Consider the following 27,871-nt stretch of genomic DNA (forward strand, 5'->3'; position numbering starts at 1 on the left):
TTTAAATTCACTCCTATAGTTAGAGCAGAATGACAAGACTTCATTGTTTTACCTAAAATTAAGACACTCGGAAGACTTGTGGGAGCCTTAAAAATATTCCTTGTAATTCTCAATGGTAAATGTTTTAAGTACAAAATCTAATTCTAAAAAGCTGCTGTCTTATGGGAGGGGATCAAAAAGCAGGTCAAGTATCAGCCTGTTAAACACTGAAAAATGAAAGGCAGAACGGTCTAACTATAGCTAACTGGGGTTTAAGAGTGTGACAGGTTGAGCTTTTCTAGTTGTAATTTATACCTCACCAACAGAACCAATGTTTTATTCCCAACCATTAAAAGGGGGTAACACATCTGCTAAAACTCTAGCACAATGGTTGGCTTTGCACTGCAACAGGAAATGTAACCCAATAGCCTCAGAACTTCTATAAACCCCGGCCATTTCTTAATGTGAAAGGATTTGAAAATTTAGTTCACTGAAACATCTGTTAAGCTCTTGCTACTCTAACACATGATATTCTTTCTGCTTCGTTACCTGCCAACAAAAATATTTGGTTCTATGTAAGACTATCGCAAGTGTGTGATAATAGCACTCGGCTTCTAATTTTATATGTCATTGTACCCTGACAAAATCATCTGGGGGTGACACTATGTAATATATTCAGCTCAAGCTAGGAACTTACAATCAATTCATTTCATTTTGTACGTAACTAGTAACAAATCAGGTTCTGAATGACTAGTGTTAATTTAAAACAAAACAAGCCACATAGTCGTACTGGTCTTGAGCCAACTCACAAGCCTTGTAGATGCCTGAAGAACACACGCACACCCACCCAAGACCTCGACTCAAAGCAGCTGGGCGCCTACCTGGTTACCCTCAGAGGCCCTCTTCCGCTCTGTTACTTACAGTGGGCATTTGCTTCAATTTACCTTTAAGCAAGCTCCTCTACTGGGTAACTGTATAATAATAAGTAAAAGAGAGGCCCTTTGAACATGATTAGGGCTACTGTTACTGCTATAATGAAATGGTAATTTATTTGCAACTATTCCTATCTATCAAAAACTACTTGTTCTCCAGTCCCGTTTAACCAATTCCTGCAGATTTTAGATGCTGCGGGAGGGAATCATTCAGTCACCAGTGCTCTACTTACAAGCATTTGTTGCATACCTGTAACCACCGCCATCGTAAATATTGTATTATGTTTCAAAAGCTGACCAGACAATTCCCTGTGATTCCACAGTAAGGTTTGCTATAATCAGGATAAATAATCTTTATAACGTAGGGTATCGTGAAACAGGTTTGGAAGTATGCAGTTGCGTTTTTTCCTTTCAGTGAGGTATGAACCATTTACAGAAACAACTACAGTTAGGTACCTAAAGGTGTAACACTTCAAAGGGAGGGCAGGTTTGGTTTCTGTTGTTGTTTTTGTTTGGGGATTTTTGGTTTTTTGGTTTTGTTTTTTTTTTTTGAAATTCATATTATCAAACTGGTGATCTGCAATAGTATTTCTTAAGCTTAAAACAGCCTGACTTCATGAAAAGCATCCTGTTACTGAAATTGAGTCACTGTAGTCACAGCAAACAACAGCAAAAAAGTAAGACAGAAGTGTGATATCAGGATACTGCTTCTCAGTGCTTCAGGGAACCAGCTAAATGCAAACAGCTACAGGCAGCGTTTCCTGAGCTAAATTCTGTCATGCCGAGTCCTCCAAGTGCCGCGTGCCTCTCCCCAAAACGGAGGTTCACAGTATGCAGTAATATGCATTTCTGAAGAAAATGCTACATGGTAATCTACCAAATTGGAGCTATTTAACAAGCATGAACTGAGTAACTACATTAAAAAAAGGTTTTCAAACGCAGAATATGTTTGCTCATTGTCAGAAAGAAAACAAAATAATTACTCAACTGCTATGATTTCTAGTAAATGAACTTTAGGTAGATAATTTAATAACTGTTACAGAAAATGACGCCAGCTAAGTCAAAGCTGTGAAAACTAATGCTCTCAGAAGTAAGTAGCAGCCAGGACAGACGTCAGAAGAACTATATTATTCTGCATGATCTAGCAGGGAAACAAAAGTATGCTCCGATTTCCTCCTGCATCTAGCTTCAAAGTTCCCAAAAGAGCTGTAACTATGAACGTTACTCTGCGTTATCCCACCACTCCCAGAACACCAAGTCAGTCTAGCTTTGTGAAATACAAATTAAAGCTCTGAATATTTTTTCTTAACAGCTTTTACTGCAAAAAGGCCCCAGTTATCAGATATCTGCAGCCGCAGCACATATGTGTGTATGCACGTATATTCATGTGCATATACATGTGCACGCGTGTGTGTATACCTGCAAAGCTGCAGGAGCCTCTGCAGTACCCCGGGCAGGAAGGAGCTTCAGGGCGAAGATACCACCTCAGAGCGCAAAGCTAGCACAGGCATAGCTGCCTGGCACTTTGCCCGAACTAATAATACCTTACTTCTCTCCATGTAACCTTGGCATGGATATCTCACTTCCAGTTACAGACCCAGCTCAGCTGCAGAGAGTTGAAATGTTGCTGCATCATGCTGCATTGTGCAATGCAGAGATCCTTGCAAGACACACGGACACACAGTTCACCACCTCAGGACAGCAGCTTCCAGCTCCAAGACACGCACTCAGTATCCTGACCAAAAAACTCACCTGAGCTTTGGGGAGAGCTGCCAGAGAGAGGTGAGAGGAGGCCTATGGAAAGATCCTCTACAAAGTCCATTCCAGGTTAGTGATAACACAAGAAGGGGGAATCAGCAGTTCTAATCTTACAGTAGAAAAATTCAGGCGCTGGCCATATTGAGAATTTCAGCTTAGCTTGTCCGCGTACCCAGCAAGCGTACTTTTTTTCCTAAGGTTTATTGGCAGTGGAAGCATTGCTAAGCTGCAGGGGGAACATGACAATTCATATCAGACTATGAGCTGCAAGACTCATGCCAGCCTCCCCCACACCCACCACAGCAACATTCAGAAAAGCCCCCGTGAAATAAATACAAATGCAGGAGGACTTCCTGAAGCAATTAGTCTTGGACTAGGGTGCGCTGTTATTTGATGCTGATGTATTCTGTATTCTCTTTTACTCACCACAAGTAAATAAATAGATACTATCAAAAGAATCTGTCAGTTGATTTAAAGAATTTAAAATGAACTCTGGTAGTTTATTTTTTTTTCTTAAAGCATGACTTTACCTGAGCAATAAACACAAAAGGTTCCTTTGTGAAACCAGAGTAAATAAAACTAAATTAATTCGCAAGACTTCCCCAGACTGGATTCTTTCCGCTGTAGGTTGCTACCGTGCACTTCCCAATTTCTAAGGAAAACTTAAAGAATTTGTCGTATAAACTCTCCCTAACACAGCAGAGATGCAATTTTAAAAGCACTGGTCAAAGAGCATGTTGAAAGGTGTCATGCCTCGCTTCAAGGGGGGAAGGCGCCATGCCCGCCTCACGGAGGCGGCGCTCGCGGGCGCCGCGCGCAGGCCCCCCCAACAAGTGCTTGTGTTTTGCTTCAAGCGTGTTACTGAAGATTTGGTATTGTTCAAGAAGCTGTTCATTTGCGGACATGTAAGCACGGTTTTAAACCTGGTTAGATGCATTTTCCGCTTATATGTACCCCACGGAAATTAAAATGAATGTCATTTTCCAAGTAAGAACTGGATTTCAATGTACTAGCGCTTTTTTTTTTTTTTTTTTTTTTTTTTTTTGCTAAATATACAAGTCACATCACTGATCTGCTAACTACTGGAGGTTATGCTGCAGATTAAACTATGTAAGGATGGATCCTCCCTCTCTCAACAATTCCTTCCCTGTTCTTTTTTCAGATGAGGACAATGAAGTTTGTATCATTGACTCGAGGAGACAATAAGTTATGTAACACCACTCACATCAGTCACTGAATCCTCTGTAAAGGGGCCTGGTTTGGGCCTGAACAAATTGCCACAGCTAGATGGGGAATTAGTCCCATTTCCCTGGCTCCTAGCTGCAAACATTCAAGGGAGTGCTCCCCCCGCCGCCAGGGAACCTTTGGGAATACTAGTCTCTGTCAATGAGTAAGGAATAAGAAACAGTCAATAAGGTTAAAAGTAAACCAAGTTCCAGTGAAGAAGTAGTCATCCTATACCCAGCAAACAACTTCAGACTCCTTATAAATAACCCAGGTGAGAGGTTTGAGAGATAAGAGTAACCCTCTCCCGGCACTGGAGTTGCTGCACATTCCTATATAATGAAGCCTCATAACATGGGCTATGAAAGAACTGCATAGCCTTTCTTTGCATCATGGTCCCAAACCAAAATCCAAGGGAGACAAAGGAGAAACTCTCATTTTTTCTTACGAAGCAAGGCAGACCCATTTAGAAAATTGAGACACATAATGTAGGTAACACTAAAAATCCATTCAAGTCATGACATCTACACGCTAACTTATGATTCTAGCAATACTATCGTCAGATTGTAATAATCTACCCATTTCAGTACTCATTTGCTTGAAAATGAATATAGAAAGAAAAGGTTTGTTCTCTAAAATTATGCGCCACTGACGCTTGGAGGTAGGCAGGTGCTGACGCATCTTTAAAACCCATTACTGGCTCACTCTCCAGAGGCTCAGATGGGCAAATCTGGCTTCATGGACTGCATTTGTCTTCATCCACTGTCTTCCAACATAACCCAAGAATTTTCTTTCTTTAAGCAAAGTATATTTTAAAACCAAGACAGCTGGGAATTGTCTCAGAAGAAACAAGTGTGTTTTAAAGGTGAATTTAAAAGTTAAGCGTTCAAAAGTTTTAAAAGTGAAACATTTTAAAAGTGAACGTTAACTTACTTCAAATGCTGGAATTATATTATATTATATATAATACACATATATATTTTATATATATATATATATAATATATATATAATATATATATTATATATTATATATATATAATACATATATTATATAATATATATATATATATATTATATATAATACTGCCAATATATAAATCTGCCAAACACAGATGCACAAAGTACGTATAAAAAGAATCAAGAAAATCATTGCTTTTTTTCTGAATAAGAGTGAGGGTGCTTTTTCCACTGAAAGCACTTCCCCTCAGTCATTACTAATGCCTGTAGCATCTTTTCTAACGAGGGCATCTGTTTACATAAAAAAGTTCAGTTAAGCATATTCCACTTAAAAACCAAAGCAATTTTTTGATGGTTTACATATACTGAGCACTCTAGACTATCCCACACCTAAATATAAAACTACCTTAACCACAGCGAGCTAAAATCATACATTCCAAGGAAGTCACATACTCTACCCAACATGGTACTTTCACTGAAGATTGACAACGTTGACCTAAAATCGTTCAAGTATCCTTTTCCAGAGTACTCACTATCTCAACGCTACGTTTGCCGTTGAAGTCAGGTTGCAGTTATAAAAGGCAAAAGATTAAAGCAAATACATACATGTGGATTTTTATAACCTCACTCCCTTGACCTGCAAACTAAAGATGTGTAAAACACTGTAAATAATTCACTTACCATGGATTTGGTGAAAGGTCGAGCCAAGGTAAACAGCAGGGTATACACCCACCAGTTACGATGAATCGAGGAGTACATCATATTCCCAGGATGGACTGCATTAGACGTCACCCCATGGGGAGAAAGGCGCCGGTTCAGCTCATTGGAGAACAGTATATTGCAAAGCTTGGAACGATTGTAGGCCAGCATAGCCCAATACTCCTCCTTAGATGGAGAAAGCAGGCTGAAATCAAGTTTTCCAGATGAGTCTTTAATATCTGTAAATCTAAAAAACAGTAAACATGCCTCAGGTACCCCAGAGTTAATTTCGCTCTCGTTCAGAACAACATAAAATGTAGACAATAGAGTAGAGCTTGGCCAGAACCAACATAAAACAACAGCTTATTTAGGAGTTGCAGATATCTACGGGAAATTGTTTGAGGCCAAAGGAATAGTCCCATAAAATGTGGCAGAAGAATTACTGAAATACCAGAAATAAATGATATCTAAAACAAGTCAGAAAGGGTTTTAATGATGTAAAGACATTGTACATCGTTTATGAATCACATTCTTCTAAATCCAGAAAAACGATTTTGCTATAGACCCACAAAAGCACAATTACCTTACAGTAAACAATGTGAGGTGAAATAACTGCATTAGAAGCAGAGAAAACCAGCATTCTTTCCTTTATTTCCCCTTCTTCCCTTCCCCTGATTATTCCATCCAGTGTTCATGTACTGTACACTTTCATTTAAGTGTTCAAGTAACTATGGATGAATCTCACTGCCTCTTAGACTCTTTTTTAGATTAAAAATTGATGAATATAAAGGGGTTATAACCTTGGTAACTTGCCATCAATAGTCTTATATGTTTAAAAGATAAATGTAAACAAAGCCAAAATGAGTTCTGGCAGAGTATAATGTTTTTAAGTATACCCATGGCATGGCTGAACACAAATCAAAGTAACTAGTTGATGTTTTTTAATTGGGTCTGACAGAGTCATTAAACACCAGCTGTTTGTTTCTCCTCCCGCCCCCCCCCCCTTTTTTTTTTTGAAATAACAAAGTAGTGAATGTTCTGAAGACGTTTAGATGAAGAAAAGGAATTTTCCAGATAACGTTTTTTCCAATTCTTACAAGTTTGATTTATCAAATTACTCATACATGTTAATATTAGGAAATAATCCTACATTTAGTTCCAGACCTATGTTCCACTCAGAAGTGCTACTAAAAATAAAAAGGATTTAGCAAGATGTTTTAGATACTCAGAGTTTTCAGAATCAGCTGGGGAGCGCAGGGATAAACATAATTATAGTACACACTAGAAATATGTTTCAAAATATCTTTACTAATTTTGTATCTCATGCCCAGAAATGAAGAGATCAGCTGGAATTTCTACATTCATTCTGTGAGCAGAATTATAACACACCCAGAGAAAAGCAACTATATAGTATTTGAACTCAAGAGGAATCCAGGATGTTCTGTATCTTGCAGAATTAGCACTTCAATTTCAACAACAAATTCCTCTTTCATAATTTTCACAGTAAGATAAAATACATTTCTGAAATTAACAGGCCTATTCTGGGAGGAATTTCATATATTCATGTCCCAAGTAACCTTTCAGAACGCCCAACAATACTCTATAAATAAACTACTTTGTGTGTACTGCACAATGGAAACACAGTGGCATATTTTGAGCCCAGTCCTGCAAGCGTGCTTATGTGAGTCAATCTTACTTAGGTCGGCAATCTCATTGAATTCAGGTGGATAAGGGCCGTACAATCAAATTAACTGCACAGAAATAAAGACGGGAGGAAAGTCAACCTACTTATTATTCTGATTTTAATATGATGTGCTTAAACTACCTAAAAGCTTAATTTAAAAAGAATTCACTTGTGCTGAATCCAGAGAAGTAACTAAAAGAGAATGAAGAACCAGAGAGGCAAATAAATATTTTGCCTTGCAGCGGTATAGTATAATATTTTCTACAAAAACGGGACTTTATTTTTCCCCTAACAGGGGGTCTTGACTCCAGCAAAAAGATTCAGCCAAGGTTTATGGAAGTAATTAGATACCAACACTTCTGTTTTACAACGTAGTTTAAGGCTCAGAGCTCTCAAGTAGGTCAGAAAGTACTACTACACGATAATAGCTAACGTCTAAACTCCTTAGCTCAGCCTTCTTGCCATTAAACAGATAGGAGAAAAAAAACAGTCATTTACAAGGATCATTTTAAATGTAAAGATATGACATTTGTACATGAATTGTATCCCTTTAAAGAAAGGAAATCAACTAGTGGCATTCATTATTCTGTTTAAACAGAGATTGCTCCTTCTTTTCTTTCTTTTGATGCGCTTCTATGAACTTTGGCTAATCTTACTGAGTTAGCAATAAGCACTTTAAAACATGTTTTTAAAAACAAGATAAAGATGTGCAGAGATATGAGCTCTAGTTATACATAGCACTTAATACAGTGAAAAACAAAGGTGTCATTTAAAATAGTGTGAGATAGAAGCTTACAAAGGGGAACAAGCAGCTGACAATTCAACATAATCTCCCATTAAATAACAGCTCATTTATACGTATCCCATTGTGGCCTCCACATCTGGCAAGTGATTGGAGTTGGCAGATTTATTTCTGGAGCTATCTTGCCTGCCCCGCAGTAGCCTCCCTCACTCCTAACAGGACTCTGCTACTTGCTTTCACAAACCTGGTGTGATTTGCAAAGATAAGGGTGTCCAGATTTTGTTACCACCTAATTACTAGACATTTCATGTCTTTTAACACTGGGGAGGATTATTACTAGCATTTTCTATTGCTTCCTTTCATTTCAGCCATCCTAAATTTAAAATGGTAAAAGTAAATCTATCTGCAGTGTGTCATTTATACCATAAGCCCCTGTGTTTGGAAGTGATAAAGGTTTCAGCCTGACCCTTGGCTGGTCTCTCTCTACCAGGTCCCTGGGGTTACATTTTATGGAAACATGATTAAAAAAAAAAAAAAAAAAAAAAGCTTCATTCTGGGTCACTAAAACATTTCAGAAATATTGGGGCGGGGGGAGAGCACTCACACATTTTTCTTTTTGTTTTGCTAAAGCTCTTACATACAACCAAAAGTGAAACAGAAATCAACAGTAATGTTTAAAGCTGAACATTATGAGTCTAATCCTGCAGTCCCTGAACCAAATCAGAAGCCAGTAAGTGGTTCATACATGCTAAATTTCAGAATTGGAGCCATTCATTTTGCATAACTAGCTTTCTTATTTAAATGAAGTCCTTCTTTTCAGTTATTAATACAATTCTAAACAGACACCACAAGCATGTCTGAAATAAGGCAAAACCTCATACTGTCTTTTTTGGCAACTGCAATTCTCATTGCAATAGGAAAGATAAGCATCTAGTACTTTAACTGAAATTATAACCAAAAGAGGTATGGCCAGATTTCTAATATGTTATTAACTACAGTATTTGCCATTTTACAATTATACAGCTAATGTCTGCATTGAATTCCCTAATTTCTCATTATAAAACAATTGGATTTCATCTAACAGTTTTTAATTGCATTGTTTCTCCCACTAAAATAACTGCACATTCTTCTTGGTAAGATGTTGAAGTTGTTGAATGACAAATCAATATAGGTCATGCCATTCAGATTTAATCAATTATTATTCCATCTTCTAGCAAAATCAATGAGTGGTCTGAAATGAAGTGAAAATCTGCATTCATACAAAGAATGATCAAAAAATACCTACACAATATTATAAAACTAGAGCACACTTTATACAGCAATAGAGCCAGATCTAGTAACATCCACAAACATTAGTGAACCTTCTATTTTCCAACAGATTATACCAATAATGCTCTAATGCTTTAGAGCAGGGCCTTTCATTTTTCAAAAGTTCTTTATTTCCAATGAAGTTCTGCCATATCAGTTTTCAGCTCCAAAGACTGCAAATTTCAGATAAATCAAAAGTATACTGTAACATTAACCAACCTGTGTGATTCTGAGGATACCACAACTACTCTTGCAGGAGATGAACGGCGCAGAACATCTTCAAGGAGCTGGACAAGATAAAAATGCCCCAAGTGATTCACCTGGAAGGTGGACTCCAGGTCATCTTCTGTCAAGCACCATGGAGCACCAAAAATGGCAGCATTGCAGATCAGTATGTGAAGAGGCCTGAATAATCAAAGTATTACAGAATAAAATTAAACCAAGGAGAAAAAAGCTCAGTGGAATACATTAATTACATTTTTGTGTGAATTAGGTCAACATGTCATCTCAAGATGCCCACCAGGACAAGGTCGCATAGCTTTTCCACCTCCTCCAAAAACAGCAACTAGAATGGTAACACTTGGCATCTCTAGAACCAAGCACTGGAGGACCATCACAATCTCTGTAAATTTGGACCATTCAGAACAATAGTGACTACTGAATGGAGAGCTGACATGCATGGGCAGATCAGATTCTTTTACTTATATAAATAAATATGGCTCAGGAATACCCTACGTCCCATCCATTCAACCAGATGTTATCAAACCATTGCAGTAGTAGAAGGAGGAAGGAAAAGTTTTGGTCTATAAGAGTAGACTAGAGTAACTTTGCTCCAGATATTGTAGAAAGTCACTAGTCCTCTCAGTAAACAACAGGAAAAGGAATTAAGAAAAGAAGCTAGACTGCAATAATGCTTATGCCCGCACATTTTATTCCTTTGAGGCTTGCAAAGTACTCTGTTAAAATATAAGAAGTTTAAAAAGACTGGGTTGGAAAATAAAAACATCTTCCTTGGAAAATGCCAGTAGGTGTAATTTTTGGTGGACTGCAAACAATACCTATGAGATCTACGAAACGCAGTCCTCCTCCACTGAAGTCACCTAACCCAGTTTCTATAGAGAAGCTATGATTAAGGCATCTTGAAATGAAGTTTTCCTAATCTGCTTTGTAAAAGGTAAGATTTTACCATTCCAACTAAACTGGAAGAGAACCTGCCATATACATCTCACAGTCAAAACTCAAGTTTAGAAACCTTCAGCTTCTTTGACAACTCCACTGTAATGTCAGGATGCTGGCCACCTTGCAGCCTTCTCAATCTCCAACCAACATCCAGGACAAACACCTTTGCTGGCTTTTCTCATCTTTTGTTGAATACTTATGAAATCCGGGAAAGGCTCTGCTTCTCAGACCTCAGATGGATCACACAGAGTAATGACTGTCAAACAAATACTTTTCACCCCTTCACTAACCATGTACCAATATCTGGGATGTCCTAATACCACAGTAATAAAATCTGTCACCTTTGTTTGTTTTGCTTGTTCCAGCCTATTATGTCTTCACCATAGTTGGCCAAATCTCATGACAAAAACAGAAGCAACCGTGTCTCCTTACCCAGTTCTAGGGTCTCCCACTCAGCAAACTGATGTGAAGGAAAAAGAACTGCTTGCCTTCTGTTCTTTTCAAGTACTTCCTTGCAGCCCAACCACACAAAAAAAACTAAGCGACACAAAGTCAGGATCATTTTCCTACATGGTTGAAAGGCACATTTATCTCAACTCTGAGCTTCTGCAAAAGCAATTCTGGAAAAGCATGTGAAAAATGAAGCCTCAGATTGTCAAACAACTCTAAGTGAATTAGATTCCTTCAGGTATGTTTGAAAATCCGAGAATTTGATAGCCTAGTTTTCAAAAACATTTCTGGGGGAATCAAATGTACTTCAGTCAAATACTGAGAGAGCTGCATGATCATTGATATAAACAGTACGCTACATTTCCATATTAAAATAAATTTCAACTTCAGGTCCGTGGAGAAGTTACCAATATAGTGTTGTTTAATACGAAGTTAACAATCTAGTATCTGTGCCAATCTGGAAAAAAATAATAAAAAGTCTCAGAAGCAGTATGAAACATCTATTTTATGGACTTCGGGAAGCTCATTTTCTGAAGGGTTGAATTTCTGATTTTCTTTTTGGGCAGTGAAACTTAGATTCATAGTATCTTCTCATACATTCTACACCTGGCAAAAGACATCGAAGATAAAGCAGCGTGCCCTTTTAAAGGCAAGAGTCGCTGTTTCTATTCAAACTGACTTGCAAAAAGTCATTGCTTTTTTCATCTTTGCAATCCCACTCAGCACACTGTGCTTGCATGAAGGGAATAAAATTGAGGCAGGCTGTTTACCAAGATACTCAAGATTATATTTTTAAAAAGGTATTAGACCATTTGTGGCATGTTTTTATCAAAAATATGTTTGCCAGTATTCTGCCAAGTGCTGTTTTGCCAGTATTCATTTCTAACCTCTGTTCGTTTTGCCCGTTCAAGTTGCATCTGCCAGGAGGAAAACAAAGCCTCATGAAGATCGAGAGGGCATGTGCACACATTTTGCATGATTCAGCATCTCTTCTGAAAGTTTCTGAAAAGCTCTGGCAAGAATTAATTTACAGATTTGTAAATCTGCTAGGAAAGGAACAAGTTTCTTCTACATAGATGCAGTTTCTGGTATAAAAGCCTCCCATTTGAGAACTGAGCCTCATCAGCACTTCCGTAATACAAAAAAAAAATACTACCACAATACCCTCCAAAAGCAAATATGGCAATTTTTAAAGGGATTACTATTCTACTTGGTAATTGTGATATAGCATATAACTAGCATAAGGCAGAGCGTGTTAACCTGATTGCTGCCTTATAGCTGCCTCCTTTGTGAAATATGCAGATCCACAAAGGGCAAGTGCTGCCCTTTAACGCGCACACGGCTCCCGCCTAAGTGAAAGACAGGAAAGTGAGTCACGAAGGAGACAGGTAGAAGTCTTCCCATCGACCTCAACTACAAAACTTTTTTTTTTTTCTTTTGCAGTTATTACTAGACAATGACATTATCACATGACACTGCACTGTGAATTCCAAATACAATAGGCATAACAAGTGTAATAGTACTGGCAGGTGTCCTTCGGTTTGATGGGTGAGCCGAGCTGCATGGAACGACGTGCTCTGAAGTGACGGGCGACACCGAGACAGAACGGACCCACGCATGAACCTCTGCCCTACGCCACCTATCCAGGCTGTAATAGCCCTCATTAATACTAAGTCCACAAAAACTACCAGAGGTGAAATACACACTCGATACCTAAATCTGCCAGCTCGATTAATTAAAAAGAGGATTCAAGAATTATAAAACTATAAAGTGTGGTCCATTTTAAATTGTAAGCGCATTTAATTCAGCTTTACAGCAGAAAGAAAATTATGCTTCAGTCTTTTTCATGAGATTTGTAATTTTTCAAATAACATCTTTGTTCTAATTTTTTTTTTTTTTTACATAAACATAATTGGAATTTAAGAGACTGAAGTTACAGATATTTACAATGTCCTATAAAAGCTATCTGTGAAGGAATATAACAATTAAATCAGAAACATTTTAAACTGATATCCTAGTGCAAAGGTAACATCGGATTCCCTTTCAGAATTACTTTATTTTTAATCAGTGTTTGTGCTTTTAAATGGTCTAAAACCATCTTCAGGAAAACACCACAGAACAGAAACCTCAAGGGCAGCATCAATCCGTTAATAAAGTGCCGCTGGGCTGCATCGCGGCGCGGAAAGCAGCCCCGTCCGCGCTGGCTCCGCATCCACGGCCATAAAGTCCTTGGTCTCCCTAGTCAGGCTACTAGCAAGGCTCCATTACTGTAAATTGGCATGTACGTTTTTGTGAGCCGGACATTTTCACGCCAGGAAATGAATGAGATTACCTATGTAACAGCCGTCTCAGAGTTACGAATTTTAGCCACAGACGACAGATTCTAATCTCAGCGGTGCCGAGCTCCGTATCAGTGAACGTATCATTATGCAGGAGCAAAATTTTTAAGATACATGACAATTCACACCACACATCTGGCACTACAGCTTTGCTTTATGACAGGAGGAGTTGGAAGTGATAACAGGACTACGACCTTGTTCACAAGTTCATTAAAAACACTGCTGTGATCTACATTAGGCTTCCTCCTGAGCCCAAGAAAAAAAACTCCCCTCACTTTAAAACTGTTTGTAATTCTACCTCAAAAGCACAACTAAAACCAACAAAAAAAATGTCAGCAGCAAAGCAAAATTTTCTGGTAGTGTTTACTCCTGGCATTGACGTTAGCAAGCTGCTCTGTTTAACCGTGACTCCTATTTGGTATTTCTGGAAACACTGTATAGTTAAAACCTTGCAGTGTTTTGAAAATTTACCCCTATGCCTCCTTAAAATGTCTTCAGTCAGTGACTTACATCACACCAAGTGAGCTAATGTGTTTTACCATTACAATTTAAGCATGTACTGGGACTTGAACATCAGCTGCTTCATCATAGCATATAGTCACTGTTTCTTATCATTGACAGCATGACTGAGACTGAGGAACACAGTGCTTGAAGTGCAAGCGCTACAGTTACTATCTTGGTAAGCATAGTTTGGATTTAGTGAGAGCCAAAGAGCAAGTGGAATTAACAGGGACACCCTTAACAGTAGATGTTTTTCAGCTGAGATATTTACCATTTTGTGCACTTCACAAGCGTGTGATGCATCGCTAGCTAATTCCTGCGCTGGGCAAGTTATTCAGATCTTACATGCTATGCTAAATTTGCCATTAGAAGCAACTACGCAATCCAATTCCTCTGCACTATTGGAAAATACAATAAGCAAATACATTAGAGAGACACAGAAATTAAGTTGTTGCTATAAATCAGTTAGTTATGAAATTTAATAATCAATTTGTTAGCACCTGATGTAAAACTACGATCTGTCAGCAGCCTCCCAAGCCGGCTGTGTACAGCAGTAGATATTTCCAAGGGAATTAATTACTGATGATTTGCAAAGGTAAGAATAATATTTTTTAACAAATGTAGCCTGTGCACTAGGAGGTTAAACAAACACCACCAAAATGTCAACAGAGTTCTTGGCTTTGCTATTCTCCCATTTCAAATGTAATGAAATAGTTAACCAGAAATTATGCAAAGGGAATACTTTCAAATCTTCCCATGAAGCAGAATGTCACACCATCTGGGGCACTTCTCAAGTGATTTGAAAAGTTCACACTGTTTGGAATTACACAGAAATTCAACAGAAAAGGCCTTGCAATATCCCCAAAGTCCCATAAGCAACTGTAGACCTATGTCACGGCCAGGAAAGAAGGCAGAGAGCTGTGACTTCTCCTCCAAAAAGAAGCAAAGTCACAGCCCATCAAACTTTTCTGTCCCATAACACCGAAAATCCAGGTTGCTTTCACTCAGCGTTGGAAAAGGGTGCTTCTTTCTGTGAGGAAACGTGTGGATTCACAAAGATGATCCAACTAGCCAACGTCCAGGCTGGTCTTATGGATGTCCAGAAAAAATGAGTTAAACAACCATCTCCAGAAATCCCACTCAATCACATGAGTAGCAATAACTGCAAACTGAGTAACAAGCAAGTCACAGAGAGTCACGCAGCAGCAGGAAATCTCAGTGCTGCGCACAAGGAATCCAACACCTCCTCCAAAATATGCTCTAGTTTGACAGAAACTTAAACACAGAAAAACCCTGCTCAACTCCATGATTTTGGAAAAGAATGCTTTATGCCTAACTTCTCTTTTTCTAAGAATATTGATTGAAAGGACAGTACAAATATTCTCTGTTGCCACCTGTCAGCTGACAGACTTCAGGATACTTGTCAGACAGACTTCATTTTCAGGCAAGCTACTAACACAGAGCTAGGAGCCCTGACGGATGGCCTTTTGCTACAAGCAAGGAAAATTCTTTCAAATTCATCCTACCGGGTCTCTCTGCAGAATTTGACACTGGTTATCAGCAAAGATTTCTGCCCCACTTCCAAGTGATTAATGAAAATGGACTGAACTTGTTCTGCCTCTTTCCTCATACCAAATACACAGGAATTGTTATGAGCACCTGCCTCTATGCCTTCATAAAATACCATCTGCATACTGCCACACAGGTCAACCATCTCTCAATCATTATTCATTACCTCCATAAAACCTTGGGTATAGAATTTTATAAAAGTTTGAAGAAGGAGCAAAGGTCTCAGTAGGTTTAGAACAAAACAGAAGACATCCATTAGTCATGGTTTTCCCTTTATTAGCTTTTCTTACACATAAAGGAAAAAATGGCTTCTTATATCTCTAGAAATTAATAAGCAATCTTCCTTTGAAGAAACACTGGCATTTTAGCTCTAGGGGGATAGAGGAGTTTGAGAGAGGCCTACTTTTCCTTTTAATGGGGTGCTGAAGCAATTTCCACTACTGTGAAAATTTTGAAGTTCAGCTTCTGAAGAGAAATTCAGTTCCCATATTAGCTAAACAGTTCTTAAAACATTCGCAATATTGCCCTCCAGCTGACCTTAATAACACCTACACCACCCAAAGAAAATTTTCCTCAAAAATGATCCAAAAGGGGATTTTCCCTTCTTCCACTCCTGTGTGAGTTTCACAGAAACTACATATGAAATAAGAGAAGCAGGGATGAGTTTTAATTTGTTGACATGACCTGTCTCCCACACTTGGCTATTTCATACACTGGAAATACGGTATGTGATACTAGAAATCACAGGAATTGGAAACTTCTTAATCTGCGTTTGGCCATCAGATATCTTTACATCAGTAAATCACTTTCTTTAGATAGAAAACTAATTTTTTAAAAATGAAGGTCAAGATTATTTTTACTTGCTTTTTAAGTGATTACTGCAAGGCAGATGCCTTCCCTACTGTCCCAATGATTAGCTCAATTTGGTACATACGCCATTTCTCTTCTACCATTTTTCTGAATGTCTGTAGAAGAAAGTCTCTGAGGAACCATCACTGAACTCAGCCCATGACTTCAGAGTCTTCTCTTCCTGTTCAGATATACCTCATCTTTTATCAATTTACAGAGAGAGAGTGAGGAGGGTGGAGGGGAAGCAAGAAAGAGAATTTTATTTCACAAGCATGTGGTGGGTTTCTTTTTCCCCATTAGGTTCATACTAGTGACACTTTCTCCTTTTTAGGGTTCATTATCCACAGCTTTGAATTTCCTTTTGCATTGCTATGATCTAACCCTAAAGTACATCTGCTCTGACAACAAACATTATACTCAGTGTATTGAAATTTATATGTCAATGCTGATCTTCACTCTCCCCAGTTTGCCTCTTAAGGACAGCGTTTCAAACCAAAATCCAATCCAAGAAACCACATTTCCTTTGTCAAAGTGTTGTATCTTTGCTACTTCTGTATACTTGAGCAAACAAAATGCCTCCATACACATGGATTTGAAAGTCCAAGGGCGAGGCTGGGGTAGAAGAGGGATCAGATAGGGCTCTTCAAATGAATTTTTATATCCATTCAGCCTTTGGTCATTTCCATTCTGTTTCCTGAAAAAGAAAAACAAGTTTTTCCTTTTCTCAAGCCCTAGCACATTAAGAGGACCGCTATTTCTGTTCTTTGCCCCACACTGCTCTTTTTGGGGGACTTTATAAATCTCCTTGATGCTAGGAAGACAGCACCAATGAAAATGTCCAGAATCTGCTAAGTTTCATTCAGCAACTCGAAGGACATTCGCTACCTCAAAGTGGACACGCATATCTTGTTTCAAAATCCCAACAGCAATTCATTATTTACACATATACGCAAGCAGTTACTAATAAGAATAAATCTGCTGTAAGGGAGCATTCATTTTGCAATAACCATGGAATGATTTGTTTTTTTGGCATGAATTTCTAAAATATATGAGTTTCATTTGTACACACTAAGTGCTTGTTAAAAAAAGAAAAGTACAACTCACAAGAAAGGTCAATTACTACTTTTATTATATATTTGTGATATTTCCCATGGAAAACAGCTAACTCCTTGGAAAATGTTTTCAAGACCACAGTTGATCATTCACACAATAAAACACTTCATGCATTTTGAACATTTCACTTGCCAATGACAACTCCTTCCTCTGTTTTGCCTAGAGAAATAGAGAGCTATAATAGAGTTCAGAAAGCCCCCAGCAGCTGCATGCTGCCATTCAGACCTGAAAGATTCCATGTTGTGATAAAAATTAATGTACTTTGACATCCTCTGGGATTTTTGGTGCCTTGGGAACAGCTAATGAAGAAATACAACCTTTTCTGATTATAACACAAATTTTTGGATTCTATGATTAAGACACATGTGACATATGCGTGGCCTGTCTAATGTCAGCAGTAAAGCATCCATACCCAAGTGCTAAAAGACTCTGCCTCTGTGTTTTAATTATCTCCCATAGAAAGCCTTTAACCAAATAGACTAAACACATTTTAATGTATATGTAATTAAACAGCTACTTTTGCCTGGTATTTCAGAATTTTTAAAAGACAACATCAATTAAATATACAGATCCTTTAAAAATCCATTAAGCTATAAAGCTGCAAAACCCTTGTTTTATTTGAAACATAATACATTTTAATCGTGCACATTAAATCATAAGTATTTTACGTCTTTGAATACTCCAAACAGCTTTCATGCCTGCTGCATCTGGTGGAAAATTTTCAGGAATACGGGGCCTACAGACTTTGAAAAGGGGAATCCAGAACATCTTATGAGCCCTGTTAGACTTCTGCGGGGCTGCTGGGCAGGCAGACACTTGCTGGCACGGGCTCCAGAGCCAGCACGCTGAGAGCACAAACTCCCGCCGGCTCAGTCTCACCATGCACCTCGCTACAGCAAGGCACAACAGACACCCCAGGGACACGGGAAATCTGAAATCCTCCCAGCACCCGATTGAGGACGGTTGCAAGATGCCACCTTCCATTTGGGATCCTCACAGCCCTATTTTAAAGGTTCTAAGGAATTAAGCCAAGCTCAGTCATTTAGAAAATACCATCATAAAACATCTAAATGCTAATACTAATTAATACTACATCAAAAGTATCTAATGAAAACCTAACAACTCCTATTTTCTTAGTAACATGTCAAAACAATAAATCTTTTTGCAGATGTAATTACAGCTAATATTATAGTGAAGTGTCAATTCTATCTATATTTTAATGCAGACTTTTACTTTAAAAAATGTGAACATTTCTCTGAGGAAGGAAATATTTCTTGTGTTTCAAGAATAATTTCCAGATACAGCAGATAAAATTAAAGGTGATCTTGTGAAAACTTCCATGATCTCTGCCTCCAGTAAAAGAGGGGAGGGGTTAAGCTTGAGAGATTTTTAATTAAAAAAAATACTGGAAACAGTTTCCGGATCCACATGACTTGACACATGCAACCAAAATGGGGTAATTGTGAAAAAGGGCTTAAGAAGAGAAGGAAAGAAAGAAAAAAAGAAAGAAAGGAAAAAAGAAGAAATGTTTATGCAGAATGCCAATCCCTAGGCTTTAAATAAGGCACAATACTGCTACATGGAAAAAAAAAAAAGTTTTACTCTAATATTATTATGTATGTTTCAAATCCAGTCAACCTTTGATCTTATTTAATTAATCATACATGCTGTCTGCAATAGTAACTTCTCAACCATGCATTTGTTTCCACATTTCCATGTGAGGGAAACAGAGCATTGGAACAGGTTGCCCAGAGAGGTAGCAGAGTCTCCTTCCCTGGAGATATTGAAAACCGGTCTGGATGTGATCCTGGGAAATATGCTCTAGGTGACCCTGCTTGAGCAAGGAGGTTGGGCTAGATGATCTCCAGAGGTCCCTTCCAACCTAAACGATTCTATGATTTAATTCAATGTGGACTTTTTTGGACATCTCTTAAAACACGATTTTGACTCAGAGTTTGTATCTCAGTGGCACTGTCAGAACGCCCATGGTATCCCAAGCTCAAAAGACAAATTTAATAGCTCAGCTGTTACTAGTTTTAATTCATAGAAAGTATTTCTATAGATGCCAAAGGATTCAACAGATTTGTACAGTCTTGGAGAGAAAATATATTCAAATTTTGAAAGACTATATGCAGTGGCAACAACTGTCTCCAACAAAGATACAATCTAATGCAGAACTATTAAGCTTATTGGCAAAATGTCATCACCTATAATTTAAATTATTTTTTTTTCTGGGTCTTACAAATTATCTATGCAATGAGTTGCTAAACAGATTTTTTTTTTGCAAAGCTATTTATATGTATGAATAGAATTTATTATACAATTTCTATTCTAATGGTTAAATTAGAACTAAAAATAATTTAACAAGCATGCAATATGTCAGTTATAATACATGAAAATCCAGCACACAAAGAGAAATCGTATTCTGGGGTGAACTTTCAGCAGGCTCTGAAATTTTAATTGCACCCACAAGGTCTCAGAGCGCTTCTGCTTGCAGCATGAAAAATGAATGTACTCGGAGTTTGAGGCCTCAGTTAAGGCAGCCAACTAAAAATCTGGCCCTCTCCATTTTGGTCTGGTTAGGGAAATAATAAGAGACTAACATTCCAAATGGAGAATCATAATTCATAACTGTGGTCTTTTCCATATTTCTATACACAGCATAAATGAATAAACTGTTAGCATATGCCAGTTCTTACCACAAAGATATACTGTTTTAAAGTATAGGAAAGTAACTGCAGTGAAAGCCTACACATGGAACGTCTGTATAATTGCGAACTGTTGCTACCAGTTCAGAAAAGTCTAAGTAGCAACTGCTGGCAAATAAAGTATACTTTCTCTATATATGTTTGAATACACACACACAAAATATACTCTCTCTCTCTATATACACACACACACACTATATGGTACACTACAAATAAATACCAAAGCACCGGCTACACAAATCCACACTCCTACACAGCCACCAAATCTTACAGATCCTGAGCAATGACACACTGAACGAGACTCAATTTGAATGCTATGTTGCATACAAGCAGAGGAGGGCAGTCATTCCATCTATTCACGAGGATTAATACCAGCCATAATTCCTCACAATTTGCCCACTCAATGAAGAGGAGATTCAGTTCAATATTTTTCAGTTCCAGAAGCCTAACATGAAAGATTGGAGGGTCTAGCTCTTCCAATTGCACAAAAAAAAAAAAAAAAAAAAAAAATCAGCTAATGCCAAATCTTCATTTATAAACAGTTTACTTATTTGACTTTCTGTAACAAAGACATTCAATCAGCTGCCGGGGTTGGAAACTAGCAGAGGGAAGACTATGTGTATAGAAAAGTAGTAACAAGTTTAGCCATTTAGGTACCTTGAGACCTCTTTTCCTGCAAAGGTCACCCACTGCTGTTGGAAGTGTCAAGTGGGGAAAGTATCTCCAGCCAACAAGTCAGGGCAACTACAGGAGCACCAGAAATCACACGAGCAATCAGGGAAATTACAGTGTAGCACTTTAAACCATAAGAGAGCCTAAAATTACTCACTATTACTATAAAATTAGGAATTGGCTTCCTATAAAGGATTGGCTCTGCGAATCCCTCAGTCCTATCTTTTAGGAAGTCGGACTAGTATTTTATGTATTTTTCATTTGTTTTTCACGTTGCGCTACAGCCCCACAATGAAGTAAGGGATAGATCAGACATTTCACAGAAGTTCTGTTCTACTCTGCCAGAAGACTTCAGGAGATCCAACTTCAATGATTACATTTAGCTCATTTTGTCCACAGAACCGTGGCAATTGTGACAGCTAGAAAAAATGGAGAATACTGTTCTGCTCTTGAGGAAAGCTGAGATTCTGCTGTGATCACAAGACTCCAGGATCTAGGATAATCTACAAAATCTTATCTCCCAAAGCTTCATTTGAGACTGCATGGATAAAAGAAAAGTTTCATAAAGAGAAAAAGCTGCATCAACTCAAGGGTATAGATAATGGAAACAAAACAAAAAAAAAAACGTTTTTTTCTATGAGGATGAAGGATTTTCCAGAATATATTTACAGGAATATTATATAATTTACCAGTGTGTGCATACCACTGAAAATCATGAGTCCAAATTGTATCTGTGGGCAAGGCTGCAACATCTAACAAATACAAACCAGAATAAAAGGTTTCTACCAACTCTCTTAGAAGCATGATAACTTGAAGATGAATCATCTCATTTTTACTTTCAAACATGAAAGCCTTCTTAGCTCTTAAATATTAAGCAGCGCTCCAATTTCTATTAAATGTTTCTTTCCAGAGTAACTCTTTCCTCCTGTTTATTATTTATGTTTCAAAAGGTCTCTCAATCGTCCCTCTGTTGCATCATTTGTTTTCTTTATGTAACCAGCCCCTGTTAAATTCCTGCTGAGCAAAGGATGCCACTTCTTCATTCTTCAAGTAGTTTCCAGAATCTCTCAGATTCTCAAACACATTCAACAGGGCAGTTCTCTCTCTGCAAGTTATTTGTTTGATACAGGAGATTTACTATCTTCGCAATTTTATTCCCCTGACCCCCATTCCAAGGCTACAATAGGTTTTGATATATTAAGTATATGAAATTTAGGGACTTTTTCTGCAGTAACTGCATTTTAATTTCCTCATCCGGAAAAAGATCTGTAAAACACACAGTCCTTTAAGACTCTTCCAAATTGCTGTCAGCCAGGGAAGAACCTGCTCCCAGAGATGTGACTATAAGTACATCCTTATAGCTGCTTCCAAAAATATTATCCAGAGCCACAAAGTGTCCCAACAGAGTAGAATTCCAATAGCCAAGCAAATCTACGTTCTATTTTATAAGGTTTCAATTATTAGGCCACCTAGATCAACAGATTCTGGAGAATACCTAAGTGTCCAGGAAGCAATAGTGAGTTGGGGAAGTTAAAGAGACAAGAAAACCGTCTACATCCAGAAGTTTTAAGATGTTCACCACATAAAGCCTCTTCATACAGTGTGTTGAAATAAATATATAGACTTTTATTATGAAGTGTGTGTATGTATAAAATTTCTCTTTCATATTTTAAAATTACTGCATTTTTGTCCCAGAAACCAAGTTCTACAGAACTCAGAACTCAATTGATCGTTTTGTTTAGAAAAAGAAAAAAATAAAACTTTCTTTTTCTCTTTTTCTACTACTTTATTGTTAAAGTACTAGGAATTTTGTAAGGATGAAAACTCCGCGCTGACATCACACATCTCCTGTGTTCATTGACATGATTTATAGCTAGCACACTGGAACTGGGGAGAATGCACCGATCAAGGTATGCCTGAAATCAGAGATACCAAAGCCCTATGAAAGTCAGGCTACCCGCTTACAAACTTGCCAAAGCATATAGAACAAGACTCCATCTGTCACTGAATCCACAGGATTTCCTTCTACTTCTCATAAAGCTACTAATGCAAAGGAATGACTGATCTGACAAAAGGATCAGAACACTACTGCAAAACAAGCACATGAAGAGACAAAAGTAGTTAGTGTATATGAGAGCCAGAAGACACCCAGAGCTGGCATTGCACTAACAACATGCTATTGCTGTATAATTGCTTTTTGACCTAATCCAGACATTGTTAAATCAAAAAAAAAATCAGAGCCAGAAAGACTCAGGAGATCTTCTAGTCCATAGTCCTGCCAGTGCAGATAACTGTAAGGTAACTCTTCTATATCCATATCAGATAAAAGATTTACTGCTACAGGCAGTGTGTGGGGCCTGGTTTCCATCCAACTTCAGAGTTTAAACAAAATATAGCTGAAAATTCATTTTGGTTAAAATCCCACAAGCCTCACAATAGATACAGACCTTAAACTTCTCTGTAATGCTTCAAGAAGTCCTGCCAGACACACACACACACAAGCACAGACTCAAGATACAAATACCTGAAGGCAAGAGAGAGACTAAAAACATTGCCTACTACATTTTTCAAAATAAAATGAGTGAAACATTAATAAAACTTATCCATTACTGAGAACATAACACAGCTAAACAGACATATGTTGGTAAAACAACGTATACCAACAAAAGTAAAACAGAATTTACGTATTTTATATTTTCTGCATCTTCTCATTTTCTAAGTGTCATTCAATATAAGGTTTTCATTTTCTAATTTCTCCAGCAAAATTTGACTGTTTACTTCTAATGATTTACAAGATGCATGCCAAATGGACTCAAGACGATGACCATGATATGATCTGCAACACACAAATCAAGTTAAGAGCTGCATTTGGAAGAAGGATGTTTCAACTTTTAACTGTACAATATCCTGTTTTTAAATAAATGCAGCATACCAAAAAGCACAAAGAAGCAGAATTAAAACACTTGCCTGTTCTCATATTATGACACTGAGCTAGTAATAAAGCAGCAATGCTGCAAGCAGCATTTGTCTTAATATTTTAAGAAAGTTTTAATATATGAAGATGCTATATGGTAAATAAAAAAAAAAAACATTGTTACTAAGGATTTTTGGCAGTAAAGGAAATGGCGTTAGAACTCCAGTTTTGACAATTCCTTGAATCTAAAAGACGAGTAAGTACTAAAATGTCATCTGTCTATCCATGTGAGATTTAGCTTTGGCAGTATTTCAAAAGTGAAAAAATCATTCTTTTATATGTATTTTCCCTACCACAATATATTTTCAAAGCTGTCTAAGAGGCTTTATTCTCTTGAGAAGTATAGTAAGAGGTATATGTGTTACAGAAATATTTGCAGAAAAAAAACTAAGTTTGAATAGTCACGAAAATCAGATACAATGGGTCCAACTGTGGATAAGAGCACAAAGTGTGGAATTTATTGCCAAGAGTTGGCACTTAAAGATTCCAAATCATTTCTTCAATTTAGTGATTCATTGTTCTTTTCAAGCTAAATTAAACAGAACATTTGGAAGGCATATAATCTTTCAATATAAAGTGGCCAATTGTTAAGTGATGCCATTATCCCTCCTCTCCCAACCTCCCCTTTTTTTAATTGCAAACTATTCCAGAGACAGGTCCTTGACCCCAGGCTTTTTTCAAACCACTGGAAAACTGATAGGAGTTGTCTGAGCTGTTTTTGATAATTTAGTTTTGGCCTTTTTCATGCTCCCATTAAAGGTGAGGCTGCATAAAAATAATTAATACCCATCGCTGATTATTTCCTAAGATAAAAACAAATAGTCTTCAATTTATGTAAAAATACGTACACAAGAAAGCAATTCCTGAGAAAAGCTTATTCACCTACTGTAGTTTCTGAGCAGTCCAGCTGGGGTAAATCCTGCCAGTTGTGCTCAGCTGATTAAGACATTAAAATAACAAGAAATTATTACATGTAATTTTCTGAGTACTTACACATTCTTGGACTTGAATGCTTCAGCAAAGTGCTGCACACTGTGAAGAGAAGCAAGGTCTAAGGTCATTGCTTCTACCTTGGCTTTATGCTGGAACAAGAGAAAAATAAAGATAAATAACAGCAAATTTACTTCACAGTATCATATTACAGAAAGTGTGTTATGAAACATGTCTGATTCCCTTGTTTAACATTATAAGCCCTCAGTGAATACAAATCATCAAAAAGAATGGACGAGCACAAAATTCAGTGCCAAAAGTAGCACTGTAACTTTGTGATTCTGCTAAAAACATACACTATAAAAGGAACAGCTTTATATAACACAGTGAATAGACACAAGGTAGTTTTAATGTTAATGCATCTTTTTCCTTCCATTTAGCTGGTGAAACTTGCATGTAACTCATGAAATAAAGAGCTGAGTAAGCATTATTCTTAATGCATATTTTTTAAAGTACTACATCAGTAGAAAAATACTCAGCAAATATTCTTTAAAAATCAGCTGAATTCATGTTCATCCTAAAACAAGCTATTGTCCATAGCAACTGATACATAAGACACTATAATATGAGAATAGAAAACATCTAATCGGCCTACACAGTTTTTCATACAATAGAAGTTTACCAGGGCAGAATATCCTCTAAAAAGTTTGCTTATGCTCTTAAAGCCAACTTTTCACCAGATATGCAATCCCACAAAAAGACAGGTTACCCCGGAAGGGCTAAGCTGAAGCACCGCCCAACACTTCTCAGCATGCTCAGCTTGAAGATCCCTGTCTGCAGATCCTCTGAAGTGCTTACACTCCAAACCGTGGAAAAAATGAACCAAAAGTCTATTTTTATTGCAAACCACTGAAGCAGAGAGCCAGTCAGTACACAGAATGAAGCGGACTATGGCTCTTTCAAGCCACAGTTTTGCACCAGCTCTCATCTGACTGCAGCTCTACAAATGCATTGCCTCTTTGCACTGCAGCGTCCTCTGCTTAAGTCAACAGTTGTCTTTAGTTCTTCTACAAAAGCTATACTTTAAGACATCTACGATCCTCTGCAAAATACCAAACATTATGACATACAAGTCATACATCCCCGTATGTCCTCGTCCTCACTTTTAGAGTCACTGCTGCCTTACACTATGTAAACTCCCTGGCACCTAAAGGAAGCTGGTAAGTGCTCTGTACTCCCCCTAAACCTAAATTTGCCTACATAAATTATCTAACACTATTTATGCCTACTTTCAGTCCAATCTGCTTAGCTCATCCAGGAAAAAGGAAATTACAGGGACACTCCATGCAATTCCAACATGCCACATAGGACTCTGTAGAACTGTAATGGTTTAGCCTGAACATTACAGAACGGCCAAGGTTGGAAGGGACCTCTGGAGATCATCTTGTCCAACTCCCCCGCTCAAACAGGGACACCTAGAGCACTTTGCCCGGGATCGCGTCCAGGCGGGTTTTGAATGTCTCCAGCGAAGGAGACTCTACAGCCTCCCTGGGCAACCTGTTCCAGTGCTCTGCCACCCTCACTGCCAAGAAGTTTTTCCTCATTTTCAGATGGAACTTCCTGTGGTTCAGTCAATGCCCATTGCCTCTTGTCCTGTTGCTGGGCACCGCAGAGACTGGCCTCATCCTCTTGACACCCCCCCCCCTTCAAATACTTGTACACATTGATGAGATTCCCCCTCAAGTCTTCTATTCTCCAGGCTGAGCAGGCCCAGCTCTCTCAGCCTTTCTTCAGAGGAGAGATCCTCCAGTCCCCTCACCATCTTTGTAGCCCTCCGCTGGACTCTCTCCAGCAGTGCCATGTCTCTCTTGTCCTGGGGAGCCCAGAACTGGACACAGTACTCCAGGTGAGGCCTCACCAGGGCTGAGGAGAGGGGCAGGATCACCCCCCTCCACCTGCTGGCAACACTCTGCCCCATGCACCCCAGGAGACCATTGGCCTCCTTGGCCACAAGGGCACATTGCTGGCTCATGGTCAACTTGTTGTCCACCAGCACTCCCAGGTCCTTCTCGGCAGAGCTGCTTTCCAGCAGGTCAGCCCCCAGCCTGTGCTGGTGCATGGGGTGATTCCTCCCCAGGTGCAGGACCCTGCACTTGCCTTTGTGGAACTTCAGGAGCTCCTCTCCGCCCACCTCTCCAGCCTCTCCTGGTCCCTCTGAATGGCAGCACAGCCTTCTGCTGTGTCAGCCACTCCTCCCAGTTTAGTATCTTCAGCAAACTTGCTGAGGGTGCCCTCTGTCCCTTCCTCCAGGTCATTGTATTCATCGATGAACAAGACTGGAGCCAGTACTGACCCCTGGGGGACACCGCTAGCTGCAGGCCTCCAACTAGATTCTGCACCACTGACCACACCCTCTGAGCTCTGCCATCTAGCCAGTTCTCAATCCACCTCACCGTCCACTCATCCAACCCACACTTCCTGAGTTTACATATGAGGATGTGATGGGAGACAGCGTCAGTTAGCACTGCTAGAAGAAAACAAAAGAAAAAGATGCAACAGATACAGCGGAACTATATAGTCACAGGTTAGGCAACAGCAGCTTTGATAGCACTGCGGTGCAATGGAACTTACTGGGATTACAAGGTAAGACAGCAGGCACTTCTGGAGGGACCAACAGGATGCAGTACAAGCATCAGCACAGGAAGAAGGCAAGAAGCACTCCCTTGTCTCTTAAATTCACGCGCTTAACTGTTTCATTGCATTTTATGTTTTTCTCCCTACATCCACTTTTTATTTTACTAGCACCCATTCTGACCGCTACAATCGTATTACAGGTTGGGATTAAATATAATGTCACTCAAATTGCTTTCTTCCTATTCCAGTCAGTCTTAACAGGACAGTACAATAAATACAACTAAAATTTTGACAGGTTCAACACACACCAGGAAATAGCCCTTTCAGGCACCATCAATTGATAACTCTAATTTTAAGAACCTTACTTTCACCCTCACAAGATGCACATCATTAGAGCATTGCCCCCCTACATAAATATTTTCTTCTGTCCGGAGGTCAGAGACTTCAGAAAGGCAGTGCTGGCTTGTTTATGCAACAGTGCTCCATAACAATGTCTCTTCAACTCTGCAGTCCAAAGTTGTTTACTTAACAGAGATGTAGCGTGCATAGCTGCTTTTATTTTGCTTCTGTTCTCCTCAGTTAAAACATTTTACTGACTTCTCCCAGGGGAAAAGGACAAGAATGCTACAAACGCAAGGACATAAGGGGGTCCAACCTCCCCCCTCAAA

The 27,871-nt window shown here is 38.6% G+C and overlaps 1 protein-coding gene across 14 annotated transcripts in view; it reads right to left on the reverse strand.

The window, feature by feature from the left end:
• Positions 1 to 27,871, reverse strand: part of WWOX (WW domain containing oxidoreductase) — a 525,216-nt gene that overhangs the window by 384,176 nt on the left and 113,169 nt on the right. For all 14 annotated transcript variants that reach the window (XR_011143339.1, XM_068956305.1, XM_068956313.1 and 11 more), the window contains exons 6-8: positions 24,633 to 24,721; positions 9,505 to 9,690; positions 5,534 to 5,798 (exon numbers count right to left, since the gene is read on the reverse strand). Coding sequence is in view for 13 of the 14 variants with exons in the window: in XM_068956305.1 (XP_068812406.1) it covers positions 5,534 to 5,798; positions 9,505 to 9,690; positions 24,633 to 24,721 (540 nt within the window). In the remaining variant the exon portion in view is untranslated. The remainder of the gene's footprint in view (positions 1 to 5,533; positions 5,799 to 9,504; positions 9,691 to 24,632; positions 24,722 to 27,871) is intronic.

Source organism: Struthio camelus, chromosome 10, assembly GCF_040807025.1.
Source record: "Struthio camelus isolate bStrCam1 chromosome 10, bStrCam1.hap1, whole genome shotgun sequence".
Lineage (NCBI taxonomy): Eukaryota > Metazoa > Chordata > Aves > Struthioniformes > Struthionidae > Struthio > Struthio camelus.